Source organism: Taudactylus pleione, unplaced genomic scaffold, assembly GCF_031769625.1.
Source record: "Taudactylus pleione unplaced genomic scaffold, aTauple2 ptg000040l, whole genome shotgun sequence".
NCBI lineage: Eukaryota > Metazoa > Chordata > Amphibia > Anura > Myobatrachidae > Taudactylus > Taudactylus pleione.
In genome coordinates this window covers 17,408,413-17,434,911 of record NW_028284442.1, presented here as the reverse complement: position 1 = coordinate 17,434,911, position 26,499 = coordinate 17,408,413, and the positions used below count along the sequence as shown (strand labels likewise).

At 42.5% G+C, this 26,499-nt stretch overlaps 1 protein-coding gene across 5 annotated transcripts in view; it reads right to left on the bottom strand.

Moving 5' to 3' along the window:
• Nucleotides 1-26,499, bottom strand: part of PLEKHG7 (pleckstrin homology and RhoGEF domain containing G7) — a 181,960-nt gene that overhangs the window by 102,560 nt on the left and 52,901 nt on the right. For 4 of the 5 annotated variants that reach the window (XM_088454488.1, XM_088454495.1, XM_088454480.1 and 1 more), the window contains exon 2: nucleotides 2,165-2,890. In XM_088454488.1, the coding sequence (XP_088310614.1) occupies nucleotides 2,165-2,866 (702 nt within the window). In that variant the 5' untranslated portion in view covers nucleotides 2,867-2,890. The remainder of the gene's footprint in view (nucleotides 1-2,164; nucleotides 2,891-26,499) is intronic. The other variant, XM_088454505.1, reaches the window with a different exon arrangement.

Genomic DNA, 26,499 nt, shown 5'->3' with positions numbered 1-26,499 from the left:
ATGGTACGTTCACCGTTGTCTAAGTGCATATTATTGCCATGTTGATCATTTTCTGGATCAGGCAGAACTTTTAATTTCTTTATCCTTTTTTCACAAGTCTGCTCTGCAAGTAAGACCAGCATGGTTCTGTTTACCAATGAGTTTTGGTATTTTGTGAATAGGTTGCCAGGATTTACTAACTGTAAGAGCCTCCTGCTGTACAACCACAAACAGACTCATTAAACATAAATGTCAGTTAATGAGATAGAATTACAGTGCCAGCATTCCCAAGTGTTAGCAGTTGCTAGGAGTGTAGACAGTTGACATGTAAATTCCAGTTCATTGTTGTGTCTATTTCCAATCACGGTGACCCATTTCAGGGCACAGTGTTCCGCTCCCTTTGTCCCACTGATTTTCTCATTGGAAACTTGAGCTGAAAGGGATTTGAAGATGCTTATGAACTGTAATAGTCAATATATTTAGGGGCATGTATTCAATCTAGTGCAACGGGTAGTGCTGCAGATACAGCAAATGCACAACAGAAAAGCAAAATCAGAATAGAGCAGGATCATTTTTTTTGTACAAGAGTTTTCAGAAATCCCCATTATACTTACAATAAAAAAATGAAGAAGCCAAATGCTACTGGACAACTACAACAACTTTATTCAGTTGTAATGCATTTCTGAAACAGCCACCCCCAAAAAAAAAAAAAAATACATTTATGTGTGTGTTTGAATATATACACACACACACAAAAACATTTGTTATCGGCTCTAACAATATTTTACTGCAAATCTGTGTGTATCTAGCAAATAAGCATGGAGATCTTGTTAATATTCTCATCAAAACATTTAAGCTTGCAAGTCATCATCAAGTGACTCCAATTCTCTGCAAAATATAAATGTTATATTATATATCCGGCCCAGCTCTGCTGTACAGGAAAGATCCTGCTCATCTCCAGCCTCCGTTGCCGGCAGCTGCGCGGGAACAGTTGCTGCTGGGAGAGCTGCTGTTTGCGGCGATGGCTGAAGACTAGCAGAATTTGTTCCCACGCTGCCAGAGAGAAGACTCCAGATTCTATCCCTATTGCAGGAGTGCAGGAAGGACCTGCGCTGCTGCCTCATGGAGGAGTGTGGGGGTCTTGGGGAGAGAGGCACACGCACAGCCAGGGGAGGCCGCGCTGACAAGAGGGACAGGGTCTTAAGTGCCCCGAGCCTCCCAAATGCTTAATCAGACCCTGACTAGGAAGCCTTTTAACATAGATTGCGGAAGTGTAAGTAGCACCTCAGTACTTCTTCTGTTATATCCATCTCAAGCAGTAACAGAGGAAAATGTTGAAAACAACTTTTATGGTTATTTTATTAAATGAACTGAAAGTCTGGCTCAAACATACGCATATCCCCAGAGACTCTCCAGTATCACAGAAAAGTATACCATAGATCACAGCAACAAAAGAATACACCCCAACTGGCACGGATTATGTTGAGAAGGGCAAGGAAAATCAGATCTCTGCAGTTGCTAATGCTGGCCATACACGCTACAATTATCGGGGCGATCCGCCTGATATCGGCGGATCACCCCGATAATTGTAGCGTGTGTGCGGGCGACCGAGGGTTTGTCCAGCATGCCCGTCCGATGCGATATTTACCCGGCAAACTGTCGGCCGCATCGGGCAGTGTATGCCCAGCGCGGCCGACAGACAGACATTTCCTGTGTTCCTTCCTACAGAAGGAACAGGGAAATGTCTCCTCCCCCGGGGGCGGAGCGCAGATGTCTGCCAAATACACTGTGATAGAAATCTCACAGTGTATGCCAGCGACATCTGCGGCTGGCAGCCTGCCAGATAAAATGTCTGTCGGTCTGACAGACATTTTATCTGGCCGTGTGTGCCCAGCAATTAGAATAAACCTCTGTAAGATATATAAGAGACTCTAAACCACAAAAAAGAAATAAACAGCGCTTGAAAGTCTAAAGAACCATCTGAGTTCTCATTAGACTCTTATGTGCTGTTTATTTTTTTTGTGTGGTTTATACCATAGATTCATGGGTGTAACTACCATAGGTGCAAGGGGTGCAGCTGCCATTGGGTGGTACATAAGGGCCCTTACAAACATTTGCTATGGGGCCTTCAAATACCTAGTTACGCCCATGCATAGATCAATCTAAAAAGAAAAACATACTGTACCTTGGTGCTACTGTTCAACATTTCAGCATCTTCTTTTGCTTCTGTTGCAGAAGTTCCACTGTAGTTGCAATCTGGAGACTTCCCATCATCAATATAATTAGTGTCGACAGCAGGGTCTGCTAAGTGATCATTGGTATTCTCACCTTGAGACACACAAGATCCATTGTCCTGGGGAAAGACAACACAACACAAGTGTACTTTTACAAAGAGAGGCTTTGATAGAGGATGGCTATTTTCACAAAAGTGCTCTGAAGAACTTACCAAGACACATTCTTCTTTGTGAGTTGGGAACTTGGAGGCATCAAAAAATTCTTGTAATGACATGAAGTTTCCAACAGTGTTTTTCCTCAGCCTCCTCAGTGTTGGGGAGGTAGATATCCTGGCAGGTGCTTGCCTAACAAACTGAAATGGTGTACTGTGGTTTACATCGGTCTCTTCTGGGGGAACCATAATAATAAGAGGAATAGCCTTTGCTTTATGTAATTTATCAGTAAAGGATTTGGAAATGATCTGTGCATCTTGTAAACTGGATTCATTGCTTAGATGTTCTAAATTGATTTCGCCACTTGTAGTATGAGTCTTAATAGGGGAACAGAGGCTGAAGTTAAATACTTCATCAGTATCATCCTCAATTGGGTATTCTGTGATTGAAATGTCCTCCTCATCCATGTCTGGGAAAAAACCATGAACTGGTTTCAACATGTTTTCTTCACAGATCCACTGATCCTGAGAAAGAGAATGAGTGTGTGAATTTATGGATTAGCCCTGTACTACAAACAGCTGTGAAGAAATAGCTCAATATAAACCAGAGAGGCAAAGTACTTGTAAAATGATCAAACAAAATGTAAAATATTTCCTTGAAATTGCCAATCACTTGCTTTTGAACAAAGCAACCTGACAGTGCTCCTCTGCCAGGGCCGGTTCTAGACATTGTGGAGCTCAGGGCGAAAGCTCACAGTTGCGCCCCCCCCCCCCTCCCCCAAAAAAAACAACTTTTGTAGATGACATTCCTCTGCACGTGCTGAAAGCACACGCGCTTCCGGAAAAGGGGCGTGTCCTTGCGGAACACCCCCAATTCATCACACTGTGGGGCGTGCCCAGCACTTATGAAGGTGCTGGGCTTCCCCCAAGCTCTCCCCTTGTGGCGAATAATTGCCATGTGCAGTAATGCGCCTTACACAGTAATGCCGTTTATAAATACATTATGCCACATGGAGTAATGCCCTGTATAACACATTATGCCACACGCAGTAATGGCCTTTATAACACATTATGCCACATGCAGTAATGCCCTGTATAACACATTATGCCACATGCAGTAATGCCCTGTATAACACATTATGCCACATGCAGTAATTCCCTTTATAATACAGTATCCCCAATTCAAATTACGCCACACATTAGTCCCTTATTCATGTTATGATACACAGTGGTACCCCTTTTACACAATGCCCAAATTAGTGTCCCTTATACACAAGGCCCACAGTACTAAGTAGTGGTGCCCCTAATACAATGCCCACAGTAGTAGTACCCCCTATAGTAGTGCCCACATTAGTAGTGCCCCAGTAATAATGCCCCCTATAGTAGTGCCCAGAGTAGGAATGCCCCCTATAGTAGTGCCCAAAGTTTAAATGCCCCCATTAGTGCCCCATACAGTAGTGCCCCCAGTAGGAATGCCCCCTTATAGACATGCCCCCAGTAGTAATGCCCCCTTATAGACATGCCCCCAGTAGTAATGCCCCCATGCCTCCCTTCTGAAAAATAAAAAATACAAACACAATACTTACCTTAGGCCCCGCTCCTGCGTCCGCTGCCGTCCGGTCCGACCACGGCTCCACCACGGATCTATGGGGGAGACGACATGACGTCCCTCCCATAGTGCTCTCTGCTGGAGCCGGACTCTGGAGTGAGTTCCGGCTCCACGGATCTATGGGAGAGATGTCATGACGTCCCTCGCATACTGCTCTATCCTGGAGCCGGAGCTCTGGAGTGAGCTTCGGCTGCCTCTGCAGGGAAGTAGCCGGGTGCCCGCTGATAACAAATATCAGCGGGCGCCCGGCAACATGGGGGGGACCGGCGCTGTTTTTTTATTTATTTTTATTATGGGATTTTTTTATTATTTTTTTACCTTCTGGGGACTCAGTGGCACCCTCTAGGGGGTAGCGCCCCGGGCGACGGCCCTGTTAGCCCACCCCTAGAACCGCAACTGTCCTCTGCACAACACAGGGAGGTCATTGTCAGCACTCCAGAGAGGACCAGATGAGGAAAATGTGCGGTTTCACCTCCCTGTTTGGGCTTCAAACTCAAAGATAAATTGAAGAGGGGGGATTCTGATGGCCATTTATGGCATAAATGGGGCATGTGGTAGGGTATGGTGGTATAAAAAGGGGCATGTGTAGGTTTCCAATGGTGTAAAAAATGGCATGTGGAGCGGTAAGATGGCATAAAAGGGGCATATGGAGGGATCAATAGTGTAAAAGGGACATGTGAAAGGGTACAAAACCATTTTGGCTATCTATTAACATGTAAGGTGCACGGGGGTCTGATGGCACATAAGGTGCATGTGAGGGGGCTGATTATATATATTTATACACACACACACACACACACACACACACATTATAAGATAGATAGATGTACGCTATCCCTGATCTATGGTGTAGAATTGAAGTTGTACGTACTTAGGGCCTGATTCAGACCCGGTCGCAAGTGCTGAGCGCTCGCAACCGGGTCAATGTTTGCCCACTGGGCATGCGCACGACGGAGCCGGCTCCGTTGTGCGCTTGCGCGAGACCCAGCTAGCGACATGTGCTCCGTCGCTCCGGGTCTCGCACCAAAAGGGGCGAGCTGTCGATGGTGATTGACAGCTCGCCCCGTTTGGTAGGCGGGCAGGGGGGGTGGCTGGCCAAACGGAGGCGTTCCCGAAGGAACGCCTGCCGTTTGGGGGCAGCCCCACTGACATCACCAGTGATGTCAGTGGGAGAGCTTCTGGCTCTATTAGAGCCAGAAGCTCTCTGGGGCTTGCGGCCACGAGACCCTACCACAAGGTCGATGGTCGCGATAGCAAGACCATCGCGACCATCAACCTGGCCGGTCGCAATAGCTGTGGGTGGTCACCCACAGCTATGCGAGCGGCCAGGAGGCTGAACAAAAAAAAAAAAAAAAAAAAACGCCCTGATTCAGAGCGAGCGCTCATTCAGAGCGTCAGTCTCTGAATCAGGCCCTTAGTTTCATATGTTGCAGATGGTAGGATAAATGTGTTTCTTTATGCAATGAAGAGTCATGGAGGGAGCACTTACAGGACTACTCAGTTTAATTAATTCACCAAAGAATAATGAAATGCTTTTCATGCATCTTTGTTGCAATGAGCGGAGCTCTGTACATTTAGCTGAGTGGTATCCTACTTAACACAGAAAAACTGCATAGTTGTACTCTTCTACATATCAATAAGTAGTCTGGCATACCAAAAAATAATTTTGATTTGTATTTAGAAAGAGAACAACAAAAGAAGCACCCGATGATTAAGTATAATCAGAATAAGATGATAAAAGGGTCTATTTATCTTTACTTAAAAAATATACAAAAGTACACAGTACACAAAAGTGTACTGTGTAAGTTAACAAGATGATCTCTACTAAGTGTATACAAAAAAACAGTATACCATAGTAACATCTGCCAAAAAGGTCTAAAGACACTGAAGCAGCAAACTTTGTGAAAACCAATACTTATGTCCTTCTCAAAACTTTTGGCCATGGCTGTTTAGGAGCAATTGACAATCGACCAACGTTAACTTTGCACTTTGGTAAGACGTTACACTGCAGGTAGGGCAGATTTAAAAGGTGCAGAGACAGATTTAGATTTGGGAGGGGTGTGTCCAAACTCAAATCTAAATTGCAGTGTAAAAATAAAGCTGTGCAGTGTTTGCAGGATGGTGTGTCCAAACTGAAATCTAAATTACAGTGTAATTTAGAGAGATCAAATGAGCGCCAAGCATCAGTGTAAGCAATGAACTCCAACAACAAATGTGTGTAACCTAGTAACTTAATAGTTTGAAGTTGAGAGCCAAGTGTGGTAGTAGTGCGAGTTATTATTCATCTAACAATGTGTCTGTTTAACAAATATTTCTAGAGTTAAATTATGAGCTGCCAAAAAAATTGTTAAAGACATGAGAGAGGGACAAAACTCATGCTAGGGTGCCATGTCGAATTTTTCTTCAATGTACATGGTTTAAGGTCACCGTATTCTCTCAATATAGTTGATGGTAATCAATAACACGGCTTCCACCATCTGTTTTTAAGCAATACGCTCATCTCAACTATTTAATTCATATAGAGTCTAATACCCCTTTTACACCAGAGCGAAAACCCGGGTTATTGCAGGGTTAACCCAGGTAGCTACTTGGTGTAATAGGGGACAGGGTTGGATTCCCGAGTCGAGTGACCCAACATTCCAACCCAGGTAACTTGCAGGGTTTAACACTGGAATGACTCATGAAACTCTGCAGTGTAAACGGCTCAATCCGGGTCACGATGACCCTGATCGTGCCGCGTGCCTGCCAAATTGGCCGGCTTCAGTGGCGATTGGAGATGACGTAAATCTTCTTCAACGCCGGAAAAAGCCGGGTCACTACAACCCGACTCTGGTGTGAACGGCGCAAACTCAGGAATATCCTGGGTCGGCGCTGGGGAAATTCCGGGTCAATCAGTGAACCGGCGACAGGTTTCATGGGCACCCGAGGCTCATTGATGTGTGTGGGAAGTGAAGGCTAACCAGTATGGTCTGATCCCACAGAAGAGCTCTGTAGCACAAACTGCTGAAATAGATAATGCTGGCCATGATAGAAAGGTGTCAGAACACACTGCTGTGTAGACTCAGGCTGGTCAGACTGCCCAGTCTGACCCCTGTCCATTGGCGAAAGAGCCTACAATGGGCATTTGAGTGTCAGAACTGGACCAACAAGCAATGGAAGAAGGCGGCCTGGTCTAATGAACCACATTTTTTACAACATGTGGATGGCCAGGTGTGTGTGTGTGCTGTTTACCTGAGGAAGAGATGGCACCATGATGCACTATGGGAAGAAGACAAGCTGATGGAGGCAGTGTGATGCTCTGGGCAATGTTATGCTGGGAAACCTTGGGTCCTGCCATTCATGTGGATGTTACTTTGACACGTACCACCTACCTAAACATTGTTGCAGAGCAACTACACCCCTTCATGGCAACGGCCTCTTTCAGCAGGATAATGCGCCCTGCCACACTGCAAAAATTGTTTTATTAGTGGTGTAAGGAACATGACAGAGTTCAAGGTGTTTACTTAAATTCCCCGGAGCTCAATCCGATTGAGCATCTGTGAGATATGGAAAAATAAGTCAGAGCCATGGAGGCCCTACCTCACTCTTTACAGTATGTAAAGGATCTGCTGCTAATGTCTTGGAGCCAGATACCAAAGGACACCTTCAGATTTCTTGTGGAGTCAATGCCTTCATGGGTCAGAACTGTTTTGGAGGCACAAGGAGTACCTACACAATATTAGGCAGATGGTTTAATGTTATGGCTGTCGGTGTATGTGCAAGTCTGCATTGGCACATATGTATGCATTCTCTTTGTGCACAAGTACAGTGAACATTTACAGTATGGAAACTGGTGTAATTTAACTCAGCTTCAGGCCCTAAAGCTCACTGTTGCAGGACTGGCTCTAGCTCCTGTTTCTAGCGAATAAGACAAACAGGAAAAAAGACAAAAAGCAGATATTCTTAAAACTAAAATATATGTGAAAAGTTGTTTGGATAAAGGTTTCTTTTAGATCCCATCAGCAAATTATTGTATTATTGCCAGAGGATTAAACATGTTAATTTTCCTGTATTAGTTTTGACATTTCACAAACACGCCACCCAAAGTTCTCAGACATGCCCTATCTAGACATGTAGAACAAACTTGATTCTAATAGAGCTTAAATTCCTGTTAGATAAATAACACAGGAAGTACATTCATATTATCAGCAATAAGATAATGCAAACTACTTCAACTGATATTTGGGTAAAATGTTTATATTTCTTGTATAATGTACATGATCAATATGTTTAAAAAAAACAAAAAACTTCCCCATTAAAAGGGCTACTCTACTAAGGAGATGGTCCCCTTAAGGTGCGTACACACTTGCCAATATTTTGGACTACTGAACGATAACGATATTGTTATCGTTCAGTCGTTCACTATATCGCCCAGCTTGTACACAAAAACGAACGATAACGACCAACGAATGAATGATATCGTTCAGTGCGTTAACAACATTGAGCACACCCCTGCCGGGGACACACTAAACGATGTTGCTCATGTAGCGAATCGTCTAGTGTGTATGCCCCTTTAGTAAACAGCAGGTGATTACACGGAAGCTGACACATGATCCATCTATCATCCAATCATGTACTGCCGCTTTATTCAAAACAGCTGTGCTCAGGTTTCACAGTGTATCATAACCAATAGAGTTACAGGCAGTGATTGGCTGTTAGTGTGTGGGTATACAACTCCTTTAAGGTTTAATTTACCAAATAATGACAAACTTTAAAAACAGAAGATTTTTCTTACGAGTGAGAAATCTTATATCCATGCCTTTAGGTGCTTTGCCATGTACTCAACTATTTTTAGGTCAATTAGGTCATAATGCAGTCAAAACCATTTATTATACCAAATTAAGTTTATCAACAACCACTCAGAACAATAAATGTACATTTGTATTAAAGAGGAAAAAGATTAGGGTCTAAGTCAAAACACTATTTTAAAATAAATGCATGTTATTTAGAGATGTATATATTTCACTTAAATGCTAAATAAAATCATTCCTAAAGATAATACTATACCTGTATACTAAAATATATACCTGTAAAAATAACTTCCCTCAATTGAATTTTTAAAGGAAATAGTCATTATTTATAGCTCTGTATTGTTCTATTAGCTCTTAAGTTATGACCAGCCATAATTGTACATGGGGAATACATACAAAATATTCACACACATTACATGACCAAAAGAGGACACCCCATGTAATAGGCGTGTTTGGCCATTCAGCTACATCAATTCCTAGCAGGTGCATATAATCAATAACACAGACAATGTACTCTCCAGAGTTTTGATATAAAAACGGTTTTACTTTTTATACTTGTGTACCTCCCCAGCCATTGACTTCACCGCATATCACTGAGCTCAGCCACAAAGCAGAAGACCACACAAGTTCACATAACGGGACCACAGAGTGCTGAAATGCAAAAAAAAAAAAAGTCTGTCTAGGTTGCAGTGCTCACTACAGAGTTCCAAACTGCCCCTGGAAGCAACATCAGCACAAGAACTGTTCATCAGGAGCTTCATGGATTTGGCTTCCATGGCTGAGCAGCTGCAGACAAGCATTAGCTCACCATGAACTATACCAAACATGGACTGAAGTAGTGGGACCAGGGCCGGTTCTTGGGGAGTTCGACCAGTGTGGTCGAACAAGGGCGCCACCCAGGGGCGTTTCTAGAGAGGAGGGGGCCCGTGTGCAGTCCCTGTCACCGGCCCCCTGCTGTCCGTCCAGCAGCACACTGAGCGGTGCACCGCCAGCGCCGCATTTATAGACTCTGGGCACTAGAGTGTGCCCAGTCTATAGCGCAAGTGCAGGTCACTGGGAAAATGGCCACAGCGGCAATTTTCCAGCCGTTTTTTACAGCGCAGACACAACGGTGTCGACGTGGGACTCCGGAGATGTAGATATAATATGGGTGAAGGGTGTGTGGGTGAAGGGACCCAGAGGCCCTTGTGCCCCACACACCCTGCACCCATTATAAATACGCCCCTGGCGCAAACCCATAGAGGGTGCACCCCTCCCAATCATCCTGATTTCAGCAAGACAATTCTGTTTTTTAGGCACTGTCCCACCCGCGGGCTGAAGTGTCCCACGGGTGGTCGGGAGACTGCAATAGCAAATAGCCCAGCTCCAGAGAAGCTGAATGGATGACACACGGCATCAATTCAGTACAGGGAGAGGGCTGTGGGCAGCCCAGCTACTGACAAAGTGTTTGGCTCGCCCCCAGCCTGACGTTAACCGGGATGTGTGCCATAAGGGCACGCCCCCAAATAGCATCATTTAGGGGGTGTGGCCTATGGTCATTAGCTCACACCCTCTTTTCGGCCATGCACGGAGTAAAGGGGGCAACCCCTTCCCATTCTGCACAAGGTGCTGCTCTTCCTGAAGCCGGCCCCGAGTAGGGAATGGGTATGAAGTCCCGGCAGCTGAATAGTCGCCGGTTTATAATCCGTCACCAGCAGCCCGAAGGGAGAAGATCCCATCAGGGAAGATAAATACCCTCTCCCCCCCTAACCCTCCCTTAGTGGTGCCTAACCCTAACCTCTCCCCTAATGCCTAACCCTAACCTCCCCCCGGGGGTGCCTAATCTAGATTTACCTTGGTCGGTCCAGTGTACTTCGGCGTTCTGGTGTCAGGATTAAGATAGGCATTGAAATACCGACGCCCAAGTCCCTTGTCGGGATTCGTGTGTCGGTATTGAGATCGGCAGCCAACTACATCCCTAGTGGGACTCACACCACCATTGGACTCTAGAGCAATGGAAACAGATTTTCTGCCATGACAAATCAACCTTCACCATCCGATATTATGATGTACAAATCTGGTTTTGGCGACTGCCAGGAAAAAAATTTCCTGCTCAAATGCGTATAGCCTACTGTGAAATTTGGAGGAAGAGGAATAATGTCTGAGGCTGTTTTACTTGATTTGGCCTGGGTTATTTAGTTCCAGTGAGGGTAAATTTTAATGGTAGATCATGCAATTATAGATGATGGTGTATCCTTTCTTGTTTCAGCATAACAATGCCCCATGCACAAAATGAAGTCCATAAAAAAAAAAAATATGGTTCGCTCTAGTTTGACATGGGAGAACTTAACTGTCCTGCACAAATCCCTGACCTCAAATCCATTATACATCTTTGAGATTAATTGGAACACTGACTGCGAGCCAGGCCTTATCCACAAATATCTGTTCCTGACTCCACCCAGATGGCAGCAGGCCGCTATTCATTTAACATTATGGCGGCAGGCCCTCTAGGAACAATAGGCCATAGGCGCCCACCTGTACCACCTTGTCAGTAATCTGGCTCTAGGCAACATGTATGGAAGTCATGGTTTTGGAATGAGATGTTTAACAAGCACATATGGTTGTAATGTTCGTATGTCCATATACTTTTGGCCACGTAGTGCACTGTACATAAACTATGTCAGGTTGCGGCCTGGGATTGGTCGCCTCTCACATATGTGCCGGCGTCTTCAAATCTCTGAGGTGGTCAGACTCCAGGTGCGCGAGTGAGTAGCGGACTGAGTATTCTTCCCTGGGTCTGCAAGGACTTCCATGATGAGTCCCCGTTTCACGATCATGGGCGCAGCCATGTTGGTCTGTGTCATCTGATCTGGCTCCTCCAATGGTAGTCTTGCGGTCACTCAGCTGATCTCTGCAGCAAATGACCAGCTACCTAAGGGTATTTAAGTCTGGCTTCATGAACAGGAAACTGCCTGTGTAACTTTGCTTTCTAGTGACTACTTGCTGAGACTGCATCCTAGGCTCCACACTATTCTTTAGTGTTTTCTATCAAGAAATCATTCCTTATGTTACCCATCGCTATTCAGCGTCTAGATACCCAGTTACCTATCCTTTGCTATACAGCGTCAGGATTACCGACGCAGTTACCCATCGCTATTCAGCATCTGGATACCCAGTTACTTATCCTTCAGCTATACAACATCAGGATCACCAGAGAGGTTCAAATGTCATGCAAAGAAGCAAAAGAACAAATATGTCTTACTTGTGCACTCATTATTAATAGTAGATGAAAATCATTCATAATGTATATAATGACAAAAAACACGAAAAAGTATTTATATGTATAGACGTAATACTTAACCTTTAATTAATTGTTTAAAAAAAGAAAAAAAAAAAAAGTGTATTGGTAGATACACCTATATAAATCTAAAATCTCAAAAAGATACGAATAATAAATAAATTTACACACAACAATCTTGCATGTATAAATTAATCCAGGCGAAAATATTAACTCCCAATTCCTAATTAATTATTAAGCGAATGTATAGCATGAGTAATTGGGGGATGAAACCCACCTGCTTCAATGTTCAAAATATGTGAACAGTGTCGTCACTGCATCAGATAGTAGTTTAGACTCGTTAGATAAGGAAATAACCGCATATCCCAATTAGTCATAAATATTACATGAAACATCAGAAAGATTGCAGCTCAAAAAACAAACAATGTTAAAGCCTGATCAGTAAATTAGGCTAAACAGATTGCAACGCTCACTAAGCTGAAATCATTTAAAACACATAATTATAATCAGGATATACCGTATATACTCGAGTATAAGCCGAGTTTTTCAGCACAAAAAATGTGCTGAAAAAGTACCCCCTCGGCTTATACTCGAGTCAAGTGTAGCGCTGACCGGACGGAGTTCGGTCAGCGCTACACACTGCCAAACACACAGCCGCCGGAGCTGGCAGCTGCGTGTTTGGTGTAATCAGCAGCCGCTGAGAGTCTGTCAGACTCTCAGCGGCTGCTGCTGCTCCCACTGCGGGAGCCATCTTCCGGCTCCCGCAGTGGGTGATGGGAGACACGTCGTCATGACGACGTCTCTCCCATGCAAAGCGGCCGGAGGAGCGGACAGCGGCGGGACCAGGAGCGGGAGTTCAGGTAAGTGATTTTTTTTTTTAAATCTTTTCACGTCTCTCTCTACTAGGGGCGGGGGGGACTACAGGGGGCACTACCAGGGGGCGATGACTACAGGGGGCACTACCAGGGGCACTACCAGGGGGCGATTACTACAGGGGGCATTACCACTGGGGGAACTACAAGGGGGGATTACTACAGGGGGCACTAAAAGGGGGGATTACCACTGGGGGAACTACAAGGGAGGGATTACTACAGGGGGCACTACCAGGTGGGGATTACTACAGGGGGGGATTACTACAGGGGGCACTAAAAGGGGGGATTACTACAGGGGGCACTAAAAGGGGGGATTACCACTGGGGGAACTACCAGGGGAGGATTACTACAGGGGGCACTACCAGTGGGGGATTACTACAGGGGGCACTAAAAGGGGGATTACTACTGGGGGTACTACCAGTGGGGGATTACTACTGGAGGCACTGAAAGGGGGGATTACCACTGGGGGCACAACCAGGGGGAATTACTACTGGGGGCACTACCAGCTGTTGCCATTTCCCACACTAGGCTTATACTCGAGTCAGTAAGTTTTCCCAGTTTTTTGGGGTAAAAGTAGGTACCTCGGCTTATATTCGGGTCGACTTATACTCGAGTATATACGGTATGTCAAATAATGGAATTCATATATATACACATCAAAGATCCGAGTGTATATCACATAAGAAACACATCTAGACATCAAGGTGTAGAGATGTTGAAAATAATCCGTATTCAATAGTTAATGCATCCATGCTGCAAAAGGTGGAATATATCACAGTAAAAACAGAATACATATGAATTCCATGATATCCGATGGTATTAATAGATATCATGTATAGGAATCAGCATGACATCTGAAATGAGTGTTTACTGAAATAACATTTGTAATTAATTGAAAGAAAAGAAAAGCCTGGGGAGAAGAAGTGTTTAAACGACTTCTGCTTTCCCTTGTCAAAATGTATTTCAAACAAGGGATGAGAGAGAAGCAAACAGTGTCCCCAGGGAAACAACAGTTTAAGAGCGCTTCTGCTATCCCCGCTCCTGACAGTATCTCCCCTCTGTTACTATAATAGCATAGCAGAGGAGGAGTTTCAGTCCGGCTTGGATGAGAGAGCGCTATAGAGATAGAAATGGTATAGAAATACCTCGTGAAGAGCTAATAGGCAGGAAATGCGACTGCCGGTGGTAACTTAGCTATACAGAGGTATGCCAAATATCATAGGCAGGGAATGCAGCTGCCTGTAGTAAATCAGCTGAGCTGTGCAATACAAACGGCCAGTCAGACAAAGAATTCAGGCTATACAAATAATGTATACACACATGAATGATCCGAATGTATATCACATAAGGAACACATCTAAAAATCAACAAAAAATGTTGAAAATAATCAGTGTACAATAATTAATGCCTATATACTGCAAACAGTGGATTACTTCACAGTGTAAACAGAGTACATATGGATTCCATAATATCTGATGATGTTAATTGATATATTACCTGATTTTTATATATGTATATCTACAATGAGCGTAACTAAGGTGTCACTTATAAAGTAAGATTGGAAGATTTGGCAGAAGAAACAGAAAGAGGAAGTAAACCTCAACGACCTACATGAAAAAAACGCTCAACCTTCTTCCCTTCAGAGAGCATATGTCCAGAAGTCAAAGTGTTTCTAAACATGGTTTCTCATGACTTTGACAAGCTCCATAAACAACGGAGATGGCATAAACTAAAGAAAAATCTTAATACTCAGCAAAGGCAAGCCATAAATTAAATTAGAAGCTGGGAGGATGTATTAATCAAACCATCAGATAAAGGTGGGAATATTGTCATTTGGCCACTTGAGTTATATCTTCAAGAAGCCAATAGACAATTAAGTGATGTATCATGTTATCAAACCACACTTTTTGATCCTTCAGATAACTTCAGAAATCTGTTCTCCAAAATGATCAACAGGGCCTTAGATAATGGTGTCATCTCTAAAACTGAATATGATTATCTTGAGACACCCCATCCTAGGACTCCTACTTTTTATCTATTGCCCAAGGTTCACAAAGATCTTGTGAACCCACCTGGGAGGCCGATAGTTTCTGGCAATGGAGGACTATTGGAGAAAGCCAGTTGTTTCCTGGACGTACATTTAAGGCAACATGTTCTAAGTTTACCCTCCTATGTCAAGGACACGACAGATGTTCTTCGTAAATTACATGATGTTTGTTTAGAAGAAAAACATCTCTTGGTGAGTTTAGATGTTGAAGCGTTGTACACCTCCATTATTCACGATCTAGGGATCCAAGCTGTAAAATATTTCCTTACTATGGAAGGTATAGGACCATTTCAGGAATTTCTTTTGGATCTTCTACACTTTGTACTACACCATAATTACTTCATTTTTAACAACCATTTCCACATCCAGGAGTGAGGTACTGCAATGGGAGCAGCTTGTGCTCCCACATATGCTAACCTCTTTCTTGGATGGTGGGAGAGAGAAGTCGTTTTTAAAGAAGATCAGGACGTTTTCACACAACATGTGACTTTATGGATGAGATATATTGATGACATCCTGTTGATCTGGGATTGTACACAGGAAGAGTTAACCAATTTTATTACTTCCCTTAATACCAATCAACTAAATCTCAAATTGACTTATGATTGCAGTAAGACCAACATCTCTTTTCTAGATCTCATGATCTACAGAGGCAATGATAACATCATAGAGACAAAAACTTTCCGCAAACAGACGTCCACTAACAGTTTATTACATAATTCCAGTTCTCATTTTCCCCCTACGATTTCAAACATCCCTAAAGGTGAATTCTTGAGGATACGGCGCAATTGTTCTAATGATAAAACATACAACGATCAATTTAAAGAGCTTTCACTGAGATTGCATGAAAGAGGATACAGCTATCGATCCATCAAGAAAGCAAAACACGAAGTGGACAATAAATCACGTGAATCTTTGATTTTTCATGACAAACCAGAGAAGGAACAAAGGAACACCATCAGATTCATAGGTGACTTTTGTAACAACTGGCAAGAAGTGAGAGCAATCTTACAGAAACATCTACCCATCTTGTTGTCTGATGAGGACCTGGCTAAGGATTTGGATACACAAATTAACATGAGCTGGCGTAGATCTCCGAATCTCAGGGATTATCTAGTGAGAAGTCATTTCACACAAATGAGAAATAAATATCCCCATACAACTGGTAGTCATCCATGTGGGAATTGTAAAATATGCCCACATATAACAAATGTTCAGTCAGTTGTAGATAAATATGGTCAAGATATAAAGGTGAAAGATTTCTTCAATTGTTGAACCTCTAATGTGATATATAAGATCACGTGTAACTGTCCACAACAGTACATTGGTATGATGCTGAAGATTAGGGCCCTGGAACATCTGGGTAATATACGCAATGCACCTAATGATCTTTTAAAAATGAAACAGATCACTATGGTGGCCAGACACTGTCTCATTAAACATGCAGGGAAAACACAGGATTTAAAAATTTGTGGACTTGAAAGGGTTAAATTAGGACTCAGAGGCGGAGACATCAACAAAACCCTTGCCATGAAAGAAAGTGAATGGATTTTCAAATTAGGAACTTTAGAGCCCAGAGGACTCAATGAGAACATTAATTATAGTGTATTCTTGAAGGAATAAACTAGTCAGGATCAGATAGTATTGACACTTTTGTTCAATTTAGGTTTTCTTCTTTTTTCTATCTTCATTCAGTTGTCTATATGACTCCAAAAAATTTTTTTTCATTACCTTCTTCACATATTGGAACTCTATTCAGGTTTCATCTTATTTTCAATTTAAAAGAATTTTTTCTTTTTTATCATTACATGTTTTTCACTATTCACACCTTCCTAAATCAATTTATAATATTTTGTTCAACATATTTTCACGACCATTCACTCACTTTTCCTTTCACAGACTTTCTCTGTATAATAGGATTATCACATGTATTATTTATAGTGTTTTCACACTTCTATTCACTTAATCATATCCATTTGATTTAATTAGAGATATACATAGGTATTGCTATGTCACACACCTTATGTTCTTTTTCCTGTTTTCACACTTTTCAATCATTTTCACTTTCTATTTTGTCACCAGTGTAGTGTGTTTTTTTCACTTTTTCCCCCCTTTTTCTCATGCATATATGTGTGTATTCTTGATGTACTCTTAGTGATATATATTTTTTAGATATAATAGGGTTATTTATACCTTACAATAGTTCTACTCATATACACTTTTATAATGTCTTTATATTATACCTTACATCTTCAACAAGAGTTCTTTTCTATTTCTATTTTTATTATTTGACTTTGGATTTGACAATTTTTGCCTAATAATCATATACGGAAACAGTTTTATGGTTCTGGAACACCATCATGAGAGCAATGGATGGCCTTATCCATTATATACACTATCTTCTAATGTCACGCACTTTTTATGATGGTATTGACCCCTTTTCATATAATTCTCATATATTTTTATAATTTTTATTTGTTTTACCTGTTCAATTTCATTTATGTGACTTATATTTGTAATATGTCTCCTCGATGTACACCAATGTGTATAATAGAGAATAACAGTTGCAAGTGCAAATATAAACAATTGCGATTTCTTATATAATATTTTTTTGTATTTTTCATACTTACCAACAAGGCTCTATAATTAAGAATACTACTAATAATGTATGGATATAACTTGGGTCTACTATGTGTTTTAGTCATCTCAGCATTCTAAATGTTCATTTTTGTTCTCTGTTTACCTATGTTAATGCTGACTAGGAATCCTCACACACGTAACACAGAAATGTTAACACCTTTGTTTCCCACAGCTTTACTCGCTGGTTGGCTCACAGTGATGTCAATCAATAGGTAATGGGCATGATTGGACCAGCCTTGCATGCTGTGTAATTTAAAGGAGGAGGGAGACGGATTTCACCTCGTGACGACCAGGTGATCAAGCCTTCAGAGGCGAAACGCGCGTCCTGTCGGGCCGTTTGTACTGCACAGCCCAGCTGATATACTACAGGCAGTCGCATTCCCTGCCTATGATATTCGGTGGGCGTCCGTGCAGCAGAGCCCCTTTGATTTACCACCAGTAGCCGCATTCCCTACCCATCAGCTCTCCACGAGGTATTTCTTTATCTCTTCTATCTCTATAGCGCTTTCAGGATCCAAGCCGGACTGAAACTCCTCCTCTGCTATGCTCATATAGTAACAGAGGGGAGATACTGTCGGGAGCAGGGATAGTAGAAGCGCTCTCAAACTGTTGTTTCCCTGGGGACATTGTTTTGCTTCTCTCTCATCCCTTGTTTGAAATCCACTTTGACAAGGGATAGCAGAAGTTGTTTAACATTTCTTTTCCCCAGGCTTTTCTTTCTTCTTTTTTACTTTATAAGTGACACCTTAGTTACGCTCATTGTAGATATACATATATAAAAATCAGGTAATATATCAATTAACATCATCAGATATTATGGAATCCATATGTACTCTGTTTACACTGTGAAGTAATCCACTGTTTGCAGTATATAGGCATTAATTATTGCACACGGATTATTTTCAAAAATTTTTGTTGATTTTTAGATGTGTTCCTTATGTGATATACATTCGGATCATTCATGTGTGTATACATTATTTGTATAGCCTGAATTCTTTGTCTGACTGGCCGTTTGTATTGCACAGCTCAGCTGATTTACTACAGGCAGCTGCATTCCCTGCCTATGATATCTGGCATACCTCTGTATAGCTAAGTTCTATTGAGTTACCACCGGCAGTCGCATTTCCTGCCTATTAGCTGTTATGTTCTGGGTTATTTGTGGACCCGGGGTGGTAGCAGGAGCGATCACAGAAGCAGATTTGTAAATAAAACTAGGATTTTTAATAAGTGCTCGAGTGGACATATAATGTGGCAGTAAATAAAAGTCCAGGAAAATATAAATGTGCACAAGAGTTCTGTGGTGGGAGCAAAAGGGTTAATGTCCAGGTAGAAACAATTAGAGCAGTCCAGGTGTGCAGGTAGTGAAACTGAAAATAAACAAGCCAGGTTTGCAGATAGAGAACTGAAAATAAACAAGCCAGGTTTGCAGGTAGTGAACTGAAGCGCAGGATGTCAGCAGGCTCAGGCACTCAGGTATGGGCAAGGGTGATGGAGGTAGCGGGGTAGTCCAGTGGGAACTAGGAGCTGACAGGCAGACTGGCAGACTGGCAGACAGCGGATTCACAGGAACAGGAAAGCACAGAGAACTCCCTCTCAGCTAGGCTGAGATACACGTTGCACTGGCAAAGAAGGAAGGCACTGACCCTCCCTAAATACCCCATGCCGTGCTGTTACTGGCCGGAGGGAACATGTGACTCACCAGGATTGGCCAGCCGCATCACATGGCCAGAAGGCAAGATGGCAGCGCCCATGCCAAACGGAATGGAGACGCCGCCAGGCCTTACCAGCGCAGAGTGACAACGCGTGCAGCCAAAGCCCCCCGCCAGACACCAGCTCCGCCACCAGACAGCCCGCGCCACAATGACCTCACAGGTAACACTCGCCTAGCGCCATGCTGAAATACCCTGGCCATGACATTAGCTCTTCACGAGGTATTTCTATACCATTTCTATCTCTATAGCACTCTCTCATCCAAGCCGGACTGAAACTCCTCCTCTGCTATGCTATTATAGTAACAGAGGGGAGATACTGTCAGGAGCGGGGACAGCAGAAGCGCTCTTAAACTGTTGTTTCCCTGGGGACACTGTTTGCTTCTCTCTCATCCCTTGTTTGAAATACATTTTGACAAGGGAAAGCAGAAGTCGTTTAAACACTTCTTCTCCCCAGGCTTTTCTTTTCTTTCAATTCATTACAAATGTTATTTCAGTAAACGCTCATTTCAGATATCATGTATAGGAATCAGCATGACATCTATTAATACCATCGGATATCATGGAATTCATATGTATTCTGTTTTTACTGTGATATATTCCACCTTTTGCAGCATACTCTTTTTGTTCACCAGAGAGGTTACCCATCGCTATTCAGCGTCTAGATTGCCAGTGCAGCTACTCGTGACAAATGGTATCTGGATCTCCGGAGTTGTCCCCATCACTAATCAGCTTCTGATTCACTGTAGCAGATACTCTTCCAGTACACTCCTAGTTCTGTCCCTTGTTTTATCGCTTCTCTCAGATACCTATTCTGGGGGCCACGACCTGTTCACTTGGTGCAGCGAAACCCATTCCCCGCTTGGAGTGGTCACTGGTGAATACCATCAAGTCGATTAGTCTCCACACCTCAGAGTAGGTCTCATCAACATCTGAGAGTAGCCTATGAGGAAGACTTACATATTGCCTCCTCGTCTATTACCATCGACTCACCCAAGCCCACCGACTACTGCTCCCGAAACAAAGGTCAATCAACACCAGGGCCTGACAGACTACTGCTGTAGATGCTATTGGAGATGGTAATGTAATTGAATATTTAATCTGAAATTTCAATAATTCACCCACATCTTTTATTATTCTTATTGTGTATACATACCTCGCTGTCCAAAGTATTGCAGTCACATCTCTTGGTTAATGACCTTATTAGTAGAGATGTGCGGTTCAATCTGAATCCACCCGAATTTCGTGAATCCGGACAGATCAGAGTCCCGGTTCTGAGGACATCTGGATAAATCAGAGTTGTGGTTCTTATCTTCTAGCGGTTCGGAATTCGGATTTTAAATTCAAATTTCGAGTTTTGGATTGCAAACATTACATGATTTTAGCTGTTTTATAAACCATTAAAAAAAAAAAAATCCAGATCCAAAACCAAAAACACTTGACCGTGGTTTGCAAAGCCAAAAAACACAAAGAAGAATCCAGATACAAAACCAAAACATCTCTACATATGAGTCATTTAGTGTTTGTTTACCTTCATTGTCTGAATTATGTCAGGCCGTCTCCTGTTTAATCCATGTATTGCTGGTATTTGGTTGTCTCAAGTGTATTCTCGTCTGAAACATGTATTTTGTCGACCTGTATAGTTAGACAACATCACAACCTGTGCTCTATATGCTAGAACATGCCTTCCAGCTCTGAGAAATCATCTAGGAAATCATCAATTTGGAATCTGCATGTGCCTTTTGATTTAAAAAGAATAGTAAAGTATATACAGAAATAGTGCATCCACTTTCTCTGGAGATTGCTGAAGAGCTCCTTTCTACATAACATGTGTGTTCATTTTGATATTTTACCACATACATGGCATTATACGTAGATTTGGCTCATTTAAGTGCTACAACAAAAGCAGACAGTCAATAAGTGCTACAGTTTATATGCACAAGTGTGCCTACTTGTCCCACTAGCGCATACTTGCATACTCTATATGAGGAGCTATCTCTATTAATAAAAAGGAAAGCGTCTAAGGGGGGGGCAATTCAGCGCGCTAAGTCCGAGGTTTTAACCTGGGTGTTTAATCGCGAGAACCGTCATTTTCCGATTAAAGTGTCGGCCGCGAGGTTGTTAGCACCGTGCTAAGCCGAAAAACAGCCTCGCGGCTTGTACTTTAGTCGGATTTCTCAGGAGGGTGCGAGAAGAAATCATTGGTCGGACTAAACAGCGTGCTGAATTGATTACCTACTGGGAGCTCCTGAAGATCGAGTGACCTGCAGATGATGGTTGTTCACAATGTACTACCATCATCTGCTACTGGCCGTGGGTCCCGCTGGCCGGGGGGCATGCCCCGTCCCCCTCCCTGTGGTCTCTTCTGCATGTGTACGACCACCCATACACACTGCCCGATGGATAGATATATCGCCCATCGGCTGTGCAGCACAACCAACGCGATATGTCTGAACGACGTCGTTCACAGATATATCGCTGGTACACAGAATGGTCGACGGGCAGCAGATATTGGCCAATCAATTGATCAGCCAATATATCTGTCAGTGTGTACCTATCATTAAACAATCTGTTCAGTATATAATAACCTAACTTATTTACTGCAGCCGTATCTGTATGCTAATTACTACGTTGCAGGTCAGTGGCTATGACACTATAATGTGGCATTTTGCATGCAGTTACACCCGCATTTGCACACAGAACATATGCATGCCGTTCTATTCACATTGCTTTGAGAATAAGACACATTTGAAGGTAAAAAGTTGCACAAAAAGATGCTCTGCTCTACAGAGTCACGCCACGGCGCGACTAGAAAGGCTGTTTAACGCAAAATAGTCCGCACCAGTCACCAAAATTAATTAATTATAACCAACATTACAATCCATCTATCATAGCCATCTTGGATGGAATATAGGTTGGTGGTGCTCCCAAATTTACTTTGTGTAGTACATATAACATATGTTGCAAAGAGAGCAAAAAAAGAACAAAAACACGATTTTTGTGGCACTCTTATACCCCTTTTACACCGGAGCTAAAACCCGGGTTATTGCAGGGTTAACCCGGGTAGCTCCCTGGTGTAAAAGGGTAGAGGGTTGGATCGTCAGGTCGAGTGACCCGGCAATCCAATCCAGGTAAATGACAGGGTTTAACATGGTAGTAACCCGTGAAACCTTGCAGTGTGAACGGCGCGCTCCGGGTCACGATAACCTGGAGCGCGCCGCATGCCGGCCGATTGGTCCGGCTTCAGTGGCGCTTGGAGATGATGTCATCTCCAAGCGTCCACTTCAGCGCTGGGTCTGTGCAGACCCGGCTCTGGTGTGAACGGCAGCGACTCGGGAATATCCTGGGTCGGCGCCGGCTAAATTCCGGGTCCGAACCGGATTGGAACCCTGTTCCAACTCCGGGTCAGACTAGGAATTTAGGTGTAAAAGTGGTATTAGACTGATTTATAGTAGACAGTTCAGTATTGATTAATTAATATAAACCCAAGTAACATACAATAAAATATAACTTTTAATAGAAAATATAATTAAAAAAGGAGTGGTATATAAAGCATATATCCACTACCATCGAAAAAACGAATAAATAAAGGCACACAAATCAAAGTAATAAATGACTCATATGAGTGCTAAAATAGCACAAGCATAATTTATAATCAGCGAAAATATTCAGTGATGAACCCTTGTAAATATATGTAATAGTCCTAGAGGCTAGTAATTATAGTATAAATCAGTCTCAAGGATCTACAAGGATACACACACACATATAATCAAATGAAACCGACAGCTAAGTTAAAGGCTAGGGTGAGAACCAAGTATAAAATCATTAAATTGTGATATCAATCTATTAAGTTCTATAATTATAAACAACTTAGATGAAAGGTTATCTTATCCCAAGAGCTTGTATTCACTTTCACTTATTCTTATAGGCTAATTCACGATTGCAATCTTAATTATCATATACATATAAGATATTGTAATATCTGAAGTGAGAAATACATTGTTTGTCCAACTGGCAATTAGAGTCCTAAATCAGAAAGAATATGATCTCCTAATATCACTATTAATTGCATATAAAGGATGAAGATAGCGGACTCCTAGATCAACATTTAGTCACTTAATTGTGTCAAAGCGTCGTAATAGCATAATTGAAAACATTTAAGCTGATAGTACAAAATACAGTGATTATCCTGATTGATTGCAATCTATAATCTTAATCATCATTTGTAACTGAAATAATCCGAATATCTAGAATCAGGGAAAAGCAGAAAACAATATACTCTCTATAGCAAATGATATTATTATTTAGGCATGACAGGATCATCTATATTGCTAGAATATCTTGTATTAGATGACCATAGCAAAATGTAACAATCTTGAGGATGTTCAAACTGGGATTGCATAAATACAAAAATATCCTCTAATCAACATAGGGCTTAATAGACAGAGTTATCCTGAAAATAATAAGACAATATATTGTAAAGAAATCCCATGGAGGATCCTCTGAACATAGAAATGCATATAAGGTAGAAAAGAGGAAAGCTCCAAACGGAGATGGTAATGCATCCACATCAGCTTTCGATTTTCTAAATTTCAAACGGGATGAGAGAGTGGAGATCACCGTATCTGGAGGAAAATTAGAAGAGCGCTTCTGCTGTTTGGGCACCTAGATTTCTCACTCCCCTGCAGGGGTGTATGTATGGGGTCCGAGCGCCCCTGGCAAAGTAAGGGACTGGCGCCCCCCCTCTTGTCAGTTAGTACACAGACACCATGGTGTCTGTATGCGCAGTGAGGCCCCCCTCTTCTCCACCCTCTCATCGTCTGGCACTGATGCTTCTCACTGTGTATGTATGTATGTATGTATGTATGTATGTATGTGCTGGGAGTTGTGTTACACCACCTCATATATAACTCTACAATACCCTATACAGTAAATAATAATAATAGCTCCAATTTCAGTGTGTTCATAATGGATATTTAAATTAACACTGCCTCCCTACAGCAACACTGCCAGTCTGCAGTCTTCCCAGAGGATCACTTACCATTACTAGCCTGCTTTCTCATGCTGGTGCTCACTGTTCCCACAGTCACATGGTGGCCGCCATGGAGGAGGAGCGGACCCTGCTTCCGCTGAACTGTGAGGAAGAGTCACCGGTGAGGAAAGGTAAGGGACCGTGCCCTGTGCCACCGCACAGCCCAGTCAACAGACATCTCTGGTCCTCACTCTGCAGCTGCACAGGTACAGCTCAGAGGGCAGTGCCATGAGCAAAGTTTCCGCAACAGCAGCTGCTGATGTAAGAGGGCGTCCAGCCCAGTGGGAAGTGCTCTGTTCTTTTGGTGGCCCTAATCCTGCTCCTCCTCAGCTCTTCTTTGCTTTACACACACACACACTAATTACAGGCACGGCATGGCATCATCACCTCACGCCGACCCTGTAATTAGCGGACTGGAAAGCTCATTGATTTAGGTAACCTGGGATGGCAGTTGCAGGGCAGATGGAGTTCAGGTCAGAACGGGAGCTGCTAGTCTTCTTAGTTCTCCCAGTCCTGGGGGGAAGGGGAGTTTCTGGCCGCAGGTGGTACTACCGGGCGTCCCCGGCGCCCCCCATCGGCCGGCATCCCTGGCGAGTGCCAACCTGGCCAATAGGGAAATACGCCTCTGTTCCCCTGTTACCAATGGCATTGCAGGGGAAGGTACTGACCTAGCCCAAATGATAGAGCGCTGTGCAGAGGGATAAAAAAGTACCTGGTTCGCAGATCCCATTATAGTGTGTGTGTGACTGCTTGTCAGCAGCACACTGTAGGACGCGTGTTTCGCTTGTTAGCTTGATCACCTGGTCGCCGTCATTCAAGCTCTCAACCAATCTCCGTTTCAATGGACTTATGGCCAATTGGGGGAAAGTACCTCAGAGTGACACCTGTTTGGGCCAATCAACAAGTCCTATTATCTCCCAATAGTCAGTTAGCTATTCACTGAAGGGTGTGTTAATTAAACTCATTAGCATATATCAACAAAGCCACAATCTGTTCTCACAGTGCACAGGCAGTTTTTCAAGTGAGTACATGTAACTTACAGGTATGACAGTATTCAAATAAATCAACAATATTAATGGCAACTTACTTATATCAAAATATTATATATCTGATTATAATTTTATTAACTCTTCCACAAAGTAATATCTAAAAGGAGATGTGTATATTACATATGAATATATTAGATTATGCCATCATAAGCTCTTATTCTTAGATACTAAATATTAAGCCATTAGTGTTCTAAAGTATCATTTCAAAACCTTAGATGGTTACTAAGATCACAATAGCTCATAATCACCCGGATACATTAGGGATTAAATTGACCATATGTCTAAGATATATTAATAATTTTATGTTACAAATAGACATCAAAAATAACAAAAAAATACTAATTAGAAAATCTATTCAGGTGATAAAATTCTTATGCTAGCCCCACACAGATTTACAGTGTACAGTCATTATTAAATAATCTATAAATGCTATGACACTGTAACGTAAATGCTATGACACTGTAGTGTAGCAGTTCTATGCAGTTACACCCGCAGTTGCGCACAGAACACAGACATGCCGCATATCATTGTAATCAGCAGAAGCTGCTTGTGCATTCTATTCACGTTGCTTTGAGAATAAGACACATTTGAAGGTAAAAAGTTGTACAAAAAGATGCTCTACTCTACAGAGTCATGCCACGGCGCGACTAGAGGGGCTGTTTAACGCGCAAGGAAGTAAGATGTATTTGGACACATCTGTACATACATTAAGAACACAAAAATATCAATGGACCACAGCTTGTGACATAAGAATCATACACATCTTCCCAAGGGCAGAAATAACAAAATATGCTATAAAAGGGGGTGGGGCCATGTTGTACATGATCATTTTGCTCCATGGCGGTCATACAGATTACACAAGGAAAAATTCTCTATAATGTCTAGGTCAGATGTTCCCAAACTCTGCCATTACAGTCCAGATTTTAAGGATATCCATGCTTGAGCACAGGTATCTTAAATTTGGCAGCACAGTCAATTTGATTTAACCATATGGACTCAAGTATGGATATCCTTAAAATCTGGACTGTAATGGCAGAGTTTGGGAACATCTGACCTAGACATTATAGAGAATTTTTCCTTGTGTAATCTGTAATGTCTAGGTCAGATGT